This window comes from Bombyx mori, chromosome 12, assembly GCF_030269925.1.
Source record: "Bombyx mori chromosome 12, ASM3026992v2".
NCBI lineage: Eukaryota > Metazoa > Arthropoda > Insecta > Lepidoptera > Bombycidae > Bombyx > Bombyx mori.
In genome coordinates this window covers 10,683,735-10,702,100 of record NC_085118.1, presented here as the reverse complement: position 1 = coordinate 10,702,100, position 18,366 = coordinate 10,683,735, and the positions used below count along the sequence as shown (strand labels likewise).

General features: G+C 36.6%; 3 protein-coding genes across 6 annotated transcripts; 2 read left to right on the top strand and 1 right to left on the bottom strand.

Moving 5' to 3' along the window:
* The first annotated feature begins 319 nt into the window (after positions 1–319).
* On the top strand, positions 320–1,652 carry LOC134199861 (uncharacterized). Its single transcript, XM_062671533.1, has one exon. It carries the CDS (start codon positions 398–400, stop codon positions 1,367–1,369), a length of 972 nt encoding a protein of 323 aa, XP_062527517.1. The 5' UTR covers positions 320–397; the 3' UTR covers positions 1,370–1,652.
* Positions 1,653–2,319: 667 nt separating this feature from the next.
* Positions 2,320–4,384, bottom strand: LOC101742252 (magnesium transporter NIPA2). Its single transcript, XM_004925499.4, has 3 exons — positions 4,015–4,384; positions 3,360–3,502; positions 2,320–3,110 (listed from the first exon to the last, which is right to left on the bottom strand). Exons 1-3 carry the CDS (start codon positions 4,241–4,243, stop codon positions 2,421–2,423), a joined length of 1,062 nt encoding a protein of 353 aa, XP_004925556.3. The 5' UTR covers positions 4,244–4,384; the 3' UTR covers positions 2,320–2,420.
* A 6,217-nt stretch (positions 4,385–10,601) lies between these two features.
* LOC732925 (syntaxin 5A) lies at positions 10,602–17,511 on the top strand. Of its 4 annotated transcripts, XM_062671317.1 has the most exons (5): positions 10,602–11,427; positions 12,777–12,928; positions 13,539–13,965; positions 14,614–14,822; positions 17,028–17,511. In XM_062671317.1, exons 1-5 carry the CDS (start codon positions 11,403–11,405, stop codon positions 17,484–17,486), a joined length of 1,272 nt encoding a protein of 423 aa, XP_062527301.1. In that variant the 5' UTR covers positions 10,602–11,402; the 3' UTR covers positions 17,487–17,511.
* The last annotated feature ends 855 nt before the right edge of the window (positions 17,512–18,366 follow it).

The following is an 18,366-nucleotide window of genomic DNA, read 5'->3' as shown; positions in this document are numbered from 1 at the left end:
AATGAAATGAAATGAGATGAGATGATGTGGGATGAAGTATAATTACAGTAAAATAGTGGTAATTTCCGGAGGATTCCGAGAAATTACGTTCAGCGGCTTTGTTTCATTTTCCCACATTTGTGCACATTCAAAGATACTAAAGAGTTAATAAACCACCGTTATTAGACATTTAAACCTGAAGAAACACTAATTAGGCAAAATAAAACAAATCACACAACTTAACTACTCGCGTTCCCGCCAAAAATCTAGTCATCATCTAGTATAAATTAAAATAAGACATGACTGAAAGCTCCTAGTTACCAGGTTATAAAATTCCTTAAAAAAATTGACTGTTAACTTTTAAAGCAGCTTCGTTCATAGAATAACAAAAAGTAAAATTTAAAATGAAGCTAAAAAAATGATTACCTACGTTGTTCATGGACTAAATTTATTTTCATTGCTCATACAGAATATTGTAAACTTCGCTGCTCTTATTGGCAAATTTATTCTACTTTTTCTAATTTACGTGTCTTCTGCAATTTTAGAAACGAAAAATAGCATTAAGCTTTTTTTTGAAATTGTGTATGAAGATAATTTTTCAACTTTTGCCGAAGATTTGCCAAACTGTGTGTGTAATTTTAAAGATGCAACTGTTGACCATTTTTTGTATTTGGGGAGAACAATAGTATCGATATATTATGATATTTACTCTAGACTAACTTCAACAGTGACAACTACAGTGCAAACAATTGGAAATGTGTTTGTGAATCTTAGTGAAGTGCTATTGATATTTTCAAAATGTATTATATTCCTGGGAGATACAGTGTGGTTAATGCTAACGTTTATTCCTGTTCACCTTCCTCAACTTGTTAAAGTAATGATAAGGTATACTTTTGATACTGCTATAAATGTTACAGTAGATGCATATATGAATTTATTAAACTTTACAAATTTTTTAACAGATGTGCCTTTACAATCGTTTGCAGGTTTGACAATAAGTATCTTAATTGCACGTTTAACAATACATTATTGGGAATCTATTCTCTCTCATTTACATATATATTATTGGTCTTTGGTTAGGAATGTAATTTATTTTTATTATGCTATTGTACATTATATTAGTAATTCAGAAGTACGTATTATAACTCAAATTGCCAATGGTGAAGATATAGAAACAAGAAATATGAGTTTTGAAATTGATGAAGATCCATCTTCTAATCAATCAGACTCATTATGTGTTATATGTCAAGAGCGTCAAAAATGTGTCTTAACTTTACCTTGTCGACATATATGCTTATGCACTGAATGTTGCAGACGTTTATATGGATATCAAAGGACTTGCCCTATATGTAGAACTTTTATTTACCATTCTGTAACAGTGTACTTGTGATAACTTACTACTTTTTTCTAAGAAAGATTTCATTGTTTAGCTTGCTGGTGTTATTTGTATCAATTCAAGTAATTATGTGTACAGAGAGAAAGAAAGAGAGAGAGATTGAAAAAAGAATGTAATAATATAACAGAACTTAAATTATGTGGTGGATAAAGAGGGAACACATTTTTTTCAAAAGGCAGTTTTGTTAATTATAGAATTTCTACAGTTAATGTAAACTTTTAAGGTATTTATCATACTGTTCTCAGTTCTGCATGAAATTAAAACACTTTCAACTATACTGTTTTCTCTGGTTTTTGTGAATTATTGACACATTTTCATTGATTATCTGGGTAAATTTTATTATTAGCTTGTTGTTCATTAGAAAGGGCATTATTAATTAGACAATAAAAAAAATGAACACACAAATTTAGATAACATGCATTTCTTACATTATCACTTGACCCTTATTCCTTAATTATAGCTATCAGCAAGGAGAACAATGTTTTTATTGTCAAACTAGCTGACCCGGCTGAGTTTGTAGCACCTCAATCGATAAACAAAAGACCTAAACTTTTGTATAAAATAAACTTAAAACAAGCAAAAGGAATCCGTCCGACGGGGGACACATCAAAGAAAAAACAAAATTGTTATTTTTATTTAATTTCGAGCATTTTCATATTTATCGACCTTTTAAACCTTCTCTGGACTTCCACAAGTAATTCAAGACCAAAAATCTTATCCAAAAAAATTAGTAAAATCTGTCCAGCCCTTCTCGAGTTTTACGAGACTAACGAACAGCAATTCATTTTTATATATATAGACTAATATTCTTTCATTCTTATGAAATTGATGTTATGATAAATGTGTATTACGTTTGCTTTATTTATTTGTTAAAAATGTATGTACATTCATGGTAGTTTAAGTAAAAAAACTATAATAGGACATATGAGATAATAAAAAAAACATTTTCAGTATCATTTGTTTTATTTTTCTTTAGACACTTCAGTTTTTGTAGTACATGACTGATGTTGGCATTCAACAAGTTATGTCAGTAACATTAATTGTGTCATATATGCCTGTTTCTAGGTATTTCTAAGATGTAATTATTTGAATCTATCCTTTCATCATTACTGACCATGCTTCTTCTTTGTCTTAAATTAAAATTTAGGTCTTTAAATGATATTTGAACATCTTTGAAAGCGTTTAACATGAAAATTGCTGTCATCACTATTAAAAAACCACAAACACACCCTAAGATATCTTCAGCAGTCATGTGTTCCCATTCTCGAAATAAAATACCAGATGAAATTATCACTAAAACAGTGAACATCACATAATATACAGGTGTTACAATACTAGTATTAAATATGTCTAGGGATTTGTTTAAGTAATTCATTTGTAACATAATGCATATAATTGCACTTACAATGAGAAGCCAAAAATAAAAATTGACTAGATTATTGACACCAGAAGTAACAAATTCTTTTATGCCTAAGGCTACAGCCTTACAAAATACTACAGTCAAACTCCCAATAGCAGAACATAGCAATAAGTATAAAGTAATATTTGTATTTCCAAACTTTGGCACAAACACTATTTTGATTATAAAGCACATTAGAAGGACTGTTGCCATGTATGATATAAATAAAAATTCACATAGCATATTCACAACTTCCGAAAAGTTTTTAATTTCTTCTGATTTCGGAGAATGAATAACAAATACAATTGATCCAATAATACATAGAAAACAGGCAATCTGAAAAAAAAAGGATTTATTTACAATTTTCTTTCTGGATTTGGTACAATTAAAAAGTATTTAATGTATTCATAAGTATAGTTTGACTAAATTTACTAAAAAAAATCTCAAGGCTGGCAGATACCTAGTAAACATATTCTTAGGCATTATTAGCATCTTTGGCAATAAATTAGTACCAGCATGTATGGTACCAATAATTAATAACTAAATTTTTTGCTTGTAAGAAAATTTTATTTGAAAAAGAAGCACCTTCCCCATAAAATTCAACTTCTCATTTAAAAACTTTGAAGAAAGCACAGCAGCTACCAGGACACTCAGGGCACCAAGTGGAGTTACTAATGCAGCTGGAGCAAATGCATATGCTAACAAATTAGCTGCTTCACCAATGCTCACTAAAAATAATTATGATATGAAACTTTGATTTTGTCATTGATGATGAATATCCGAAGTCGTCGTGGCCTAAAGGATAAGAGGTCCGGTGCATTCGTATCGAGCGATGCAACGGTGTTCGAATCTCGCTGGCGGGTACCAATTTTTCTAATGAAATACGTACTCAACAAATGTTCACGATTGACTTGCTCGGTGAAGGAATAACATCGTGCAATAAAAATGAAATCCGCAAAATTATAATTTGCGTAATTACTGGTGGTAGGACCTCTTGTGAGTCCGCACGGGTAGGTACCACCGCCCCGCCTATTTCTGCCGTGAAGCAGTAATGCGTTTCGGTTTGAAGGGTGGGGCAGCCGTTGTGACTATACTGAGACCTTAGAACTACATCTCACGGTGTGTGGCGCATTTACGTTGTAGATGTCTATGGGCTCCAGTAACCACTTAACACCAGGTGGGCTGTGAGCTCCTCCACACATCTAAGCAATAAAAAATCTAGTGAGAACAGGTCATTTACTTGTTATTAATCCCAGCCACCACATCCATTGTTTTAAATACGCGAAGCCTCCTGCTGCAGCTCTTACATTTCCGGAAGCTATTATCTTTTTCAACGCTAGCTTTTTTATAATGAAACTAGAACCTATGAAGATACTTGATGAAATTGCAAGACCTAAACCTATATAAAACGAATTATCATTATAGTGCTCATATAATGTTGTATCTGTTAAAATCGCATTTTTTTTCATTATGACTTCGAAATTTAAATTCTAGTCTCTGAAAAGGCCGCAAATTGTAATTTAACATAGAATACTATTTACATTTACGAAATTTACTTTCATATGAGTATTAATATGGTTCGCCTAAAATTTAGAATCAGTTAGGGATGTAAGCCGGTTCGGAGAAAAACCGGTTTTTATACATACCGATAAACACCGGTTTTTATGAATACCGGTTTTTAATTACGCGTAACACCGGTCACTCACATGCGCACGAATACGCAAACCCGCAAGTGTAGGACGACATTTGCGAATGATTATGCAAAGTTTTCGCTGCATTCGTGGTTTTCCAAGCTGTGTCGGTTTTTTAATAGACATCAAAGCGCGCGAACCTCGAACCTTCGCGTAGTCTCCCACACATTCGCTTGCCCAGTTGCGCCGACGATTGCGAAGGTAACGGACGTATCGCCATTTTCATAGTTCATGACGTCTACTGTGTAGCGTATCTTCATCAAAAGAAATCCCATAAAAACAGCATGGCTGTTAATGATGTCTGGGAAAGAATTCAAAACTCTTTTTCTTTTCAATGTTCTATTGACGAATTAAAAAGGAGGAGAAATTCGTGAGACATTCGTAAACAAGTGTAGGAGGAAGCGCAAACGGGTTCGCAAATTGAGTATGCGAATCCATTTGCACAGCCGCTAGGTTTGCGAATGAATGTTTGACGGCCCTTTACATGCGCGCAAACATTCGTACAATGTACGAATATTTGCGCGCATGTCAGTGGCCGGCATTACATTCACAGTTCACACCAGTGCTACCAGATCAAATATACAAGGTACCTAAAAAAACCGTGTTTCAAACCCAAATTACCGTGCATTACATTTAAAAACTACAGTGCAATAACCACAATATGGTTGGTAGACTTTTAGCGTACGAAATGAGGACCGTGACCCAAATATCCACATATCTGCACCCAACACTCAGAAATGGCATTCGCCAACCAGAGTACATGTTGTCTGCAAAAGAGATGGTGCGTCGTGAACTGGGGAATCTTCTTAAAGAATTTTCAACTCTCGTTTTATAATCGGAGCATCCAGAAGAAACCACAAACAATTTTGAAAAGCCTGGTATTCTGGATTTTTGCATTCGCGAAAACGGGATATTCCGAACGCCACGGTGGCCGCAGTGAATATAGTGCGAATGTATATTGAGACTGAAGCCGCCACAGGAAACCAAACCGAAATTGCTGCCACTTTTTGGATGAGCAATACTCATTTAAGGCCTTTAAACAAAATAGCATTTAAATACCTATCAGTCCCAGCAACTTCTGTGCCTTCCGAACGTATGTTTTCGACGTCGGGGTACGTGCTAACATCCAGAAGGAGCAGGCTTCTGGACGACGCAGTGGACCAACTATGCTTCTTGCATCAAAATTTTGATTTAATACAATAGTATTAAATAATAAACCGGAGCCAGAAATTGTAATCGGTTCACATCGCTAGAATCAATTACCTGAATAATAGGGTTGGACTGTTGGACATCATATTACCAACACATAAATGTGTAAAGTACTGTAAAGTGTAGTATAACATTAATATTAAAGTAATATACTAAGTGTATAATCTACACTGAAGTAGGAAACTTATGGAAATGAAACGTCAACAAAAAATTTGTGCCACTGTGACGTCATCTGACCACAAAGCATGGCGGTTTTAGTGCTGTGCAAAAGATTTCAATGTTATCAGGTTTTATCGATAAACGTTCTTGGCTCATTTTATTTTAAATATTGTTGAGTATTATTTATTTGTAGAATTTGAAGTCATCGTGGCCTATTTTATTTTAAATATTGTTGAGTATTATTTATTTGTAGAATTTGAAGTCATCGTGGCCTAAAGGATAAGACGTCCGGTGCATTCGTATCGAGCGATGCACTGGTGTTCGAATCTCGCTGGCGGGTACCAATTTTTCTAATGAAATACGTACTCAACAAATGTTCACGATTGACTTCCACGGTGAAGGAATAACATCGTGCAATAAAAATCAAACCCGCAAAATTATCATTTGCGTAATTACTGGTGGTAGGACCTCTTGTAAGTCCGCACGGGTAGGTACCACCGCCCTGCTTATTTCTGCCGTGAAGCAGTAATGCGTTTCGGTTTGAAGGGTGGGGCAGCCGTTGTGACTATACTGAGACCTTAGAACTATATCTCAAGGTGTGTGGCGCATTTACGTTGTAGATGTCTATGGGCTCCAGTAACCACTTAACACCAGGTGGGCTGTGAGCTCGTCCACACATCTAAGCAATAAAAATAAAAATAAAAGTGTGTGTGTCCGCTCCGACGCACGACTGGAGTTTACTGGATATAAAAAATTAAACGAAACAATACGAGAAATAGTTCTATATTACGACAACACGATACACTACAGATTATTAACAAATTAACGAGACACAAAACAAACGACTAACAAATATATGAAAATACAATAATGAGAGAAACGCGCGATCAGTACGAGGCTTTGTGGCGGACTGCCGGCGCAGCAGCCCGGCGCGCATTTCGTGTGACATGCGCAATCAGGCGCATAACGCATTTCGTGTGACATGCTAGTACGATTTTGGTCCCCATAATTTTCATACCCCGGGCCTATATATGTAAATCGATTCTAAAGGAGTAAACTCCAAAAATGTGTGTGTGTCCGCTCCGACGCACGACTGGAGTTTACTGGATATAAATATAAATTTGTGTCAGTTGAATACAGTAAAATATGGAAGTTACGTATTCTAGTGAGAATGATCCGGGAGTTGCGGAACACGTGGATGCGGTAATTAAGTAAGTCTATATAATTCACTTTTACAATTAATATATAAGTTGTCCATTCACTGATAGAAGGAATTGTTTATATTTAATAAGCTTTATTAATAAATGATTTGTAGCGGGTTATATTCGGGTATCAACCCACTAACAGTTGATACGTTCAGGAATCGAACCCGAACGGCGTCCGGCCACAAGCAAAACGATGTCGGTAAATTAAACGAAACAATACGAGAAATAGTTCTATATTACGACAACACGATACACTACAGATTATTAACAAATTAACGAGACACAAAACAAACGACTAACAAATATATGAAAATACAATAATGAGAGAAACGCGCGATCAGTACGAGGCTTTGTGGCGGACTGCCGGCGCAGCAGCCCGGCGTCACCTGCGATAACGCGGCCGCGCGTTGGCTCCTGATTGGCCAATCAGGAGCCAATCAGGCGCATAACGCATTTCGTGTGACATGCTATACTCTCTAGTACGATTTTGGTCCCCATAATTTTCATACCCCGGGCCTATATATGTAAATCGATTCTTAAGGAGTAAACTCCAAAAATAAAATAATTTATACTTTAATGGGAAGTAAGTAGGTATATTGTTATGTGCAAATATGATATGATTTAGATGTGTGAAATCTAAGACAAGTTCGTCCTTCGAATTTGCCAAGTAAACGATATGATGATTTTTAAAAGTTGCTACACTGATTTTATAAAGTTGTCGTTTGTCGCAAAACATAAAGATATGGCGTAGTACAGTGCCATCTGCCCATTTCTAGCATGCTAAATGTTATCGTATTTTGAGTACGTGTTTTTCTTAGACTATTACAATCTATTTTAATTGTTTTGCTGACCTAAAGTCCGTAACACACTACCGCAGCGCACCTCAAGGAAGGTGCGCCGCACCATTTGAATCACTTTCACGTGAGAGTGATTCAAATTTTAAACTTATCGTAGGACCGCGTGAAAAAAAAAACACCTATAGTCGGATTTTTAATTAGACGAAGCCAGCTGACAGTAGCTAATGTCACTTTGTGAAATAATGTTGCTATATTTAAAGTAATAGTGATGCGTTTAGTTCTCGTTCAATCACATGAATGAACAATGAGTGTGAAGAATTAATCATTAATTTCAAACTATAAAAGAATATTATTTATATTTTACAATAAAATTGTATTAAAGTGCTCCAATATATGTTACTAGTAGTATGTAACTACAATCAGTATTTTGGAGTTTACTCCTTAAGAATCGATTTACATATATAGGCCCGGGGTATGAAAATTATGGGGACCAAAATCGTACTAGAGAGTATAGCATGTCACACGAAATGCGTTATGCGCCTGATTGGCTCCTGATTGGCCAATCAGGAGCCAACGCGCGGCCGCGTTATCGCAGGTGACGCCGGGCTGCTGCGCCGGCAGTCCGCCACAAAGCCTCGTACTGATCGCGCGTTTCTCTCATTATTGTATTTTCATATATTTGTTAGTCGTTTGTTTTGTGTCTCGTTAATTTGTTAATAATCTGTAGTGTATCGTGTTGTCGTAATATAGAACTATTTCTCGTATTGTTTCGTTTAATTTACCGACATCGTTTTGCTTGTGGCCGGACGCCGTTCGGGTTCGATTCCTGAACGTATCAACTGTTAGTGGGTTGATACCCGAATATAACCCGCTACAAATCATTTATTAATAAAGCTTATTAAATATAAACAATTCCTTCTATCAGTGAATGGACAACTTATATATTAATTGTAAAAGTGAATTATATAGACTTACTTAATTACCGCATCCACGTGTTCCGCAACTCCCGGATCATTCTCACTAGAATACGTAACTTCCATATTTTACTGTATTCAACTGACACAAATTTATATTTATATCCAGTAAACTCCAGTCGTGCGTCGGAGCGGACACACACACTTTTTTTTATTTTCGTTACATACCTATAATTGTTATATTTTATACATCTATAATTTCAACTATCTGATGTATTGGAAATAGGACAGTTTTACAAGCTTCCTCGCAATGTTTTTCATAATGTTTAAAACACTCGGTATTCAGTACAGGTAGATACTATAGGAACATAATATTTCGTCGAAAACTCGTTGGTATGTACAAAGCACGCATAAAATACGAACCCCGTACCCGATATCGGCAATTCGGCACACCTACTATTCATTAGACAATCGAGGCAATTTCATTAATTCAGGAGTTTTTTCAATCGTTCACTTTGTCACAACACTATTTTTATTTCATCAAAACCTGACAACACAGTAAACGTCAGTTTACTTCGTCTAATAAAAAATCCCACTATACAGAACATTTATTCATTAATTACAAACGTCATTCCTTGTGACTTCCTCTCTAAAATCACTTAATTATTAAATATTTACCGAATTTACAATAGTGTTTTATTCACTGCGGCATAAAACTATTTTATTTAAATAGTTCCGAAGAGATTTTGTCGGTAGCCTTTTTCCCGAAATATCTAAACAGAATGTCAATAATATGTTTTGATGACATATTTTAAAGAGGTATTTATAATTAGTGTCATGATCAATAGATTCCGACCGAAAAATGATTTTTCGGATGAGGGCTCCGTAATGAATTTAAATATATATAGATAATAGTTTTGGGGCATCGACTTTCTTGAGATCCTATAAAATACGTTTTAATTATTATTTTTGTATGTTTTAAGCATGATAAAATATGAAATTTTATATAAGCAATCATATTAAATCGCAACCCAAAACAGACGGCCGAACTGACGTGACAATGACATTTGGAGCGCTCAACATGGCGGATTTTCGGCCTCATTAGACATTTACGTATATTCATGTTTCATTTTATGTACGCACTGAAATACTGTTATATTATTTTCCTGCGAGTTAAAGTGCTGAGTAAGAACGAGATAGATATATGTTTATGTGTGTGCCTTCAAAATGGGTGCTATTTATATAAGCAATTGTACGTATAGTACAATATGTCGTGTCCCTACTATATAGGTCTATGATAATCTATGATAAAAGTGAACTATAAATGACAGCCCCAAACTAATGAACATTTTCCAAATAAGATATGACCTAAAGGTCTCTGTCACCACGTCATAAAATTAAAAAAAAAAACAAAAATGACAGCGACTTTTTGGCGGGAACGGAGGAGTGAAGTTGTGTGATTTGTTTTATTTTGTCTATTTGGTGTTTCTTCAGGTTTAAATGTGTAATAATGGTGGTTTATTAACTGTTTAGTATCTGTGAAAGTGCACAAATGTGGGAAAATGAAACAAAGCCGCCGGACGTCACTTCTCGGGATCCTCCAAAAAGTCCAACGAAAAAGTCTCAGTAAATGACCACCAATTTACTGAGATTATATTTCATCCCATATCATCTCATTTCATTTCATTTGATTTCATCCCAGTTGATTAATGTCTCAAATTAATCATCTTCATTTCATTTCATAATTTTTCATAAAAATAAGAGTATAAATTAAAATAAGACATGACTTAAAAGTCTTAGCTACCAGGTCATAAAATACCTAAAAAAAGAGAAAAAAAAATGACAGCGACTTTTTGGGGGGAACGTGAGGAGTGAAGTTGTGTGATTTGTTTTATTTTGTCTATTTAGTGTTTCTTCAGGTTTAAATGTGTAATAACGGTGGTTTATTAACTGTTTAATATCTGTGAAAGTGCACAAATGTGGTAAAATGAAACAAAGCCGCTGGACGTAACTTATCGGGATCCTCCAAAAAGTCCACTAAAAAAATTTCAGTAAATAACCACCATTTTACTGAGATTATATTTCATCCCATATCATCTCATCATGAATACTTGTATATTCAATTGTCCTTCGACATGTCCACCACCATTGTCAATACATTGACGGGCAAGTTTCATTAACTCGTTTTTAACGAGAGAAGTGCGCTTCTATGTCTTTTCACTTCGTCAAAAGCGTCCAATATGCGCTGTTTTAATTGTGCGAGCCTAACCGGCTCGCTTCTGTACACACATCTCTTAATTTCACTCCACAAAAGAAGTCCATGGGCGTGAGGTCAGGTGAGCGTGGAGGCCAAGCTACAGGCCCAATGCAGAAAATAATACATTTGCTTCGGTATTGTTCAGTATCCTGATGCAAAATGAAATCCTCGCTACATAATCAACGGTGGTTAATTCCTGAGATTTCCTGTAGTGATATGGATATAATCCGGCCTTATTAACAATCTTCCAGGCACAGGACTGGCTGTTGTTAAACCGTCGAGCAGTGTCATTTGTACTCCGTCGGGGATCCTCTTCAAAATACGCTAGTACATCGTCGTACAGATTTTGTCACAACGCCAGTCTTCCTCGTTCTTGACTATGTGACGGTGCGTGGAATGAACCGTGATCAAGCAAATGCTGGTAAGCATTTACCACGGTTCGCACATTTGGCTGTCGGGCGTTCGGGTACTCTTCCCTGTACATACGTACAGCTGCACTCGCGTTCGGGTATTCTTCCCTGTACATACGTACAGCTGCACTCGCATTTTCTCCACTCAAAAAGTACCCACGAAGCATAGCTACATACTCCCGTGATGTGAACTGATAAGCCATCGCATCAGGGAAAACTTAAACAAACAACTGTTGCAACGAAAAAAAGCATGCGCACACTTCCGCTAACAATTTAGTAGTGTTTAGGTTTTTGTCGTTATTGTTGAGTTGAGTTGACTTGAGTTTCCTGGAATTTATCAATGGAGCAGCGCCCCGTAGATACTAAAACCCTGCCGCACGTACTTTCGGTCATTGATTTAGTTATTTAGCATTTACCAATTATTACGTATTTTTATGGACAGTTCTGAGACTTCGTGTTTTTTTTATTTTTAACTACCATATAATATGATTAGTTAAAGATACTTAGAGCCCAGTTAATTTTTTTGTACTAATTTAAAAATAGTGGTGTATAGTTATAGGACCACGCGCCTGTTATGACAACAAATTTACTGAACATATAATTACGGTAACATTAAGGTTATTATGAGAATTAAATAACTCGCTTTTGGCCCCAAATTTAAAAACGACCCATTGATCATCACACGATATAATCTTTTGATACACACACACATGTTCGTTGGTGTCACTTCTTCGTCATTTAATTTAAATAGTTGGAAGTGAAGAGATCGACCTTCTCTATAGAAACATAAACACATTGTCATTAGTCTGCCAAAAATTGCTAAGACAAACAACTAGGTATACCCACATCAATTCTAACGAAGTGGTACAACAGTTAAATTAATATGCTTTTTGAGATTACATTGAAATGGCTGTTCCAGATGTTTGTATTGTGAAAATTTTGTTGAATATGTTTCAAATGACAGATGAAATTATTATTTTATTTCTATAGAATTTTTACGGCAACAATTTGTTGGCATGAAGAGAAACTAAAATCCATAAAAAGATGAAAATGAAACAGGACTGTAACCCAAAGAGTAAAAAAAGTAGATCTGAGATAAAAAAAAAATTAATTGTATTAATGCCGGCCACTGACATGCGCGCAAATATTCGTACATTGTACGAATGTTTGCGCGCATGTAAAGGGCCGTCAAACATTCATTCGCAAACCTAGCGGCTGTGCAAATGGGTTCGCATACTCAATTTGCGAACCCGTTTGCGCTTCCTCCTACACTTGTTTACGAATGTCTCACGAATTTCTCCTCCTTTTTAATTCGTCAATAGAACATTGAAAAGAAAAAGATTTTTGAATTCTTTCCCAGACATGATTAACAGCCATGCTGTTTTTATGGGATTTCTTTTGATGAAGATACGCTACACAGTAGACGTCACGAACTATGAAAACGGCGTTACCTTCGCAATCGTCGGCGCAACTGGGCAAGCGAATGTGTGGGAGACTACGCGAAGGTTCGAGGTTCGCGCGCTTTGATGTCTGTTAAAAAACCGACACAGCTTGGAAAACCACGAATGCAGCGAAAACTTTGCATAATCATTCGCAAATGTCGTCCTACACTTGCGGGTTTGCGTATTCGTGCGCATGTGAGTGACAGAGTGAGTAATGGACAAACTAAGCCAGAATAGTCTATGACTACCCCTACGTGTTAAGTGTATTATCTATGACTACGTGTCTGGAATCTATCGAGTGATTAAAAATAAAGGATTGTGGGTAGGTACCTACATACCTTATCTAAAAAATGGAATAGTGGGACTTGATAATTTAAAAGATAGATATATCATCGAGTTTTGAAAAGAATCGATGAGATGAAATGATAAATATTGTACACACATGAATGTACTATGAAAGTACGTAATTATTTGAACGCTATTGGTTTTCTAAGTAAGTATTGGAATGTAAAATTGTGAAATACTGCCTCAATTATGTAAATTGTAAGTTTTCATTTTCAAACAAAATATCCCCAATCATTAACAAGTAAAGCATATGTGTGGTGTAACAGTACTGTTTGACTTAATGTAATTTACTTATCAAACAAAGTTGACAACGTTTTTTCTGTAAAACTTTATAGGTGAAGACTGAAGACTACAATGCGATGCTTCCTCGAAGGCGAAATATAGGCGTTACAGAAAGACTCTTGGAAACAGAAACGGATTCATACAATAAATTAGATAAGAAAGGTGTTCATTACGGGGAATCGCGGCCTTACGAGAACTCATCAAATTCCAAATCAACATTGATTCTTAAATCATCTGACCAGGACGTGTTTAAATTTTTAGAAGAATTTGTTTTTGAACCAGTTATGGCTTCAAGAGATAGAACAAGTGAATTCATTTCAACTGTACGCAGTCTCCAAGGACGTTTCTTAAACAAACCAACCGTAAGAGATGATAGAAAAGCTGCTGTGTTGGAAACTTACTCCCAATTCATGAGTATGGCAAAAGTAATTAGTAAGAATATTACTAGTACATATACCAAATTGGAAAAGTTAGCCTTGTGTAAGTATTTTAAATGATTCAGGCATAAGTCCAATATGAAGTGTTATATTCTTTTCATTTATTGCTTTTATAAAATGTTAAATAAACATTTTTTTTTAATAAGATGTAAAAGAAACGCTACATTTGCTATAAACTAGGTACAAAGAAATTGTTCTCTAAAATGAAGTTAGGTCATAGAGGTAATGATACCAATACAAACAAAAATTGCCCTACAAGATTTATATTTTATGTATGTTACTGTATATCAAATCATGAAATTCAAAATTAATATTGTGAAAAAAAATAACAAAATAACTTCTTCAGCTACCTAAATGAATGAAGTAAAATTAATTGAAGTTCAACCAATCATGTGAAATTCAAGTGAAAACATCGAACTGTTGATGGTAATATCAAATAAAAACGTTAATTACTGAGATAAATGTAGTGTATTGAGCGAAACGTCTTTTAAACCAAACAGCCTTTCACTCCTCAATATATATAAAATATAAAAAATGAATATATCAAGAATATGATAACAGTCATTTACCACTAAGTTAATCTTAGTTTACAATTTATGACAAATTAATTAAACAACATCCCTTTGTAATCAGATTATTTTACAGTTCTTATAGGAAAATTTACTTGAAATGTTTAATAATTGTGTTGCAGTGGCTAAGAGGAAATCATTATTTGATGACCGTCCCACAGAAATTCAAGAACTAACTTATATTATTAAAGGAGACTTAAATTCTTTAAATCAACAAATTGCCAGACTAGGTGAAATGCCAAGAGGTCGTCGCAGTATGCACAGTCATTCATCTAGTGTTGTACTCGCATTACAGTCACGCCTTGCTTCAATGAGTAATCAATTTAAACAGGTAATTTGTTCCTACATATAATTGGTTCCTGGATATTTAAAACTTTGTAAAAATGGTTTATGCTCTTCTGAATTAACAATACCAAGTAAACTGATATGCTTTCATAAATATGAAGCTAAATTTATAAGCATATATATAGGAGCACGTTGCTAGAGTTGGCGAGCGATTAAAGAGCTATCCCTCCGGGAGCCGTGCTTTTTGGTCGCTCGCCAAAGCTGCAGAAGGAAACTTTTGCAGGTCTAGTCTCCCACCACTGCGCAAGTCCGATGACACTCTGGCCCACAGCGCGAAAGAGAAGGCTGACCTTCTGGTCAAACTCTTCGCCTCGAACTCAACTGTGGACGACGGGGGTGCCACACCACCGAACATCCCCTGGTGTGATAGTTCCCTGCCGGAGATCTGCTTTACACAGTGTGCAGTCAGGCGGGAACTCCGACTCCTGGACGTCCATAAGTCGAGTGGGCCAGACGGCATCCCTGCAGTGGTTCTGAAAACGTGCGCCCCTGAGCTGACACCTGCGCTAACGCGTTTGTATCGCCTCTCTTATTGCGCTAACAGGGTTCCGTCTTCATGGAAGACCGCCCACGTCCACCCTATCTCCAAGAAGGGTGACCGGTCGGACCCGTCGAGCTATAGGCCTATCGCGATAACTTCCTTGCTTTCCAAGGTGATGGAGCGAATAATAAATACACAACTCCTGAAGTATCTTGAGGATCGCCAGCTGATCAGTGACCGACAGTACGGTTTCCGTCACGGTCGCTCAGCTGGCGATCTTCTTGTATACCTTACTCACAGGTGGGCTGAAGCCTTGGAGAGCAAGGGCGAGGCTCTTGCTGTGAGCCTTGATATCGCGAAGGCCTTCGACAGGGTCTGGCATAGGGCACTTCTATCGAAGCTACCATCTTACGGAATCCCCGAGGGTCTCTGCAAGTGGATCGCTAGCTTTTTGGATGGGCGGAGCATCACGGTCGTTGTAGACGGTGACTGTTCTGATACCATGACCATTAACGCTGGCGTTCCACAAGGTTCGGTGCTCTCCCCCACGCTTTTCATCCTGTATATCAATGACATGCTGTCTATTGATAGCATGCATTGCTATGCGGATGACAGCACGGGGGATGCGCGATATATCGGCCATCAGAGTCTCTCTCGGAGCGCGGTGCAAGAGAGACGATCAAAACTTGTGTCTGAAGTGGAGAACTCTCTGGGGCGAGTCTCCGAATGGGGTGAATTGAACTTGGTTCAATTCAACCCGATAAAGACACAAGTTTGCGCGTTCACTGCGAAGAAGGACCCCTTTGTCATGGCGCCGCAATTCCAAGGAGTATCCCTGCAACCTTCCGAGAGTATTGGGATACTTGGGGTCGACATTTCGAGCGATGTCCAGTTTCGGAGTCATTTGGAAGGCAAAACCAAGTTGGCGTCTAAAATGCTGGGAGTCCTCAACAGAGCAAAGCGCTACTTCACGCCTGGACAAAGACTTTTGCTTTATAAAGCACAAGTCCGGCCTCGCGTGGAGTACTGCTCCCATCTCTGGGCCGGGACTCCCAAATACCAGCTTCTTCCATTTGACTCCATACAGAGGAGAGCCGTTCGGATTGTCGACAATCCCATTCTCACGGATCGTTTGGAGCCTCTGGGTCTGCGGAGGGATTTCGGTTCCCTCTGTATTCTGTACCGTATGTTCCATGGGGAGTGCTCTGAGGAATTGTTCGAGATGATACCGGCATCTCGTTTTTACCATCGCACCGCCCGCCACCGGAGTAGAGTTCATCCATACTACCTGGAGCCACTGCGGTCATCCACAGTGCGTTTCCAGAGATCTTTTTTGCCACGTACCATCCGGCTATGGAATGAGCTCCCCTCCACGGTGTTTCCCGAGCGCTATGACATGTCCTTCTTCAAACGAGGCTTGTGGAGAGTATTAAACGGTAGGCAGCGGCTTGGCTCTGCCCCTGGCATTGCTGAAGTCCATGGGCGACGGTAACCACTCACCATCAGGTGGGCCGTATGCTCGTCTGCCTACAAGGGCAATAAAAAAAAAAAGCCCAATTTAGTTCTTTGAAATTTTACTGATCTATATTATACTGTTCCACTTTTTTTTCGTAAAAGTTCACCATATTTTAAGTTTAGCTGTTTAATTATGAACGAAATTAAAGTCAGAAAATTTTATGATGTAATGAACTTATAAATTAATGTTTGCAGGTCTTAGAAGTTCGTTCAGAAAATTTGAAGCAACAGAACAGCAGGCGTGAACAATTTTCAAGGGTGACACCGGTTGTAAAAGAGGTACCATCTCTATTGCAACAAGATGAAGTAAGCATAGATTTGGGTGAAGCTACAAGTTTACAAGCACAGCAATTTGCATTCAGAGATGATACAGACTCATATGTACAACAGAGAGCTGAAACTATGCATAACATTGAAAGCACTATTGTGGAGTTGGGAGGCATATTTCAACAATTGGCTCATATGGTAAAAGAACAAGATGAAGCTATTGGTAGAATTGATGCAAACATTCATGAGGCAGAAATGAATGTTGAAGCTGGCCACAGAGAAATATTGAAATATTTCCAAAATGTAACTGGAAATAGGGCGTTAATGTTTAAAGTTTTTGGGGTTTTAATATTCTTTTTCATATTTTTTGTGGTGTTTATGGCTTAATAAAAAATAACTATTAAAAACTTAATTATTAATTTCAATTATTTCTTTTCCAATTTAAATGGCATCCAAGGCCCACTTCTACATATATGCATGATGTAAACATTACCCTAAACTATGATAGATGAAATTAAAATATATTTGGTAATGATTTAACTTTGCACGGCCGCCCATGGATCAGTACTACTAATAAGAGCCTAGGGGCCCTGCCGCGCTTCTGATTATCGTAATGGATGCATGGATTAATTACTGTTGCACCATTGACCTTGGTATTCCATTGTAATATTATGATGAAATGTGATGTAATGATGCATGGACTAAACTGGTGATGTTATTATCCATTTACTACAAACATATACCACATATGACATTATACTGAATGTATTCCAACCAATACCAAAAAGAAGGTAGCAATTATGAACATCTACATGATTTAAAAAACATTACATTATTTACAATTGAAATATATTGTCTAAGCTTTTTAGATATGCTATAAAATAAATAACAATTGACGCACTTCTTATTTTGATCCCTTAATAATTTACTCCTGTCTCTAACATTGCAGTAAGATATTCTGTAATGATGCATTCTGCACTGAACGAATATATTTCTGCTATTCCAATGAAAGTTAATGATTTTCATTGAGATTAACTCAATGAAAATTACTGCACCCACTCAATACTGTGATGCTTATTGGCATCTAAACATTAGGTGAGTGATATCATATGGTTATGCAAATATAGGTCATAAAAATGACGCACTTCTTAGAAAAGTAGACATTCTAAGAAATAGCTTAATAAAGTAAAATAGTTGAAAAACATTATGAGAACATATATTTGATTCTTTTGCAAAATATTTGGATTACTATTTATTGTTTTATAAA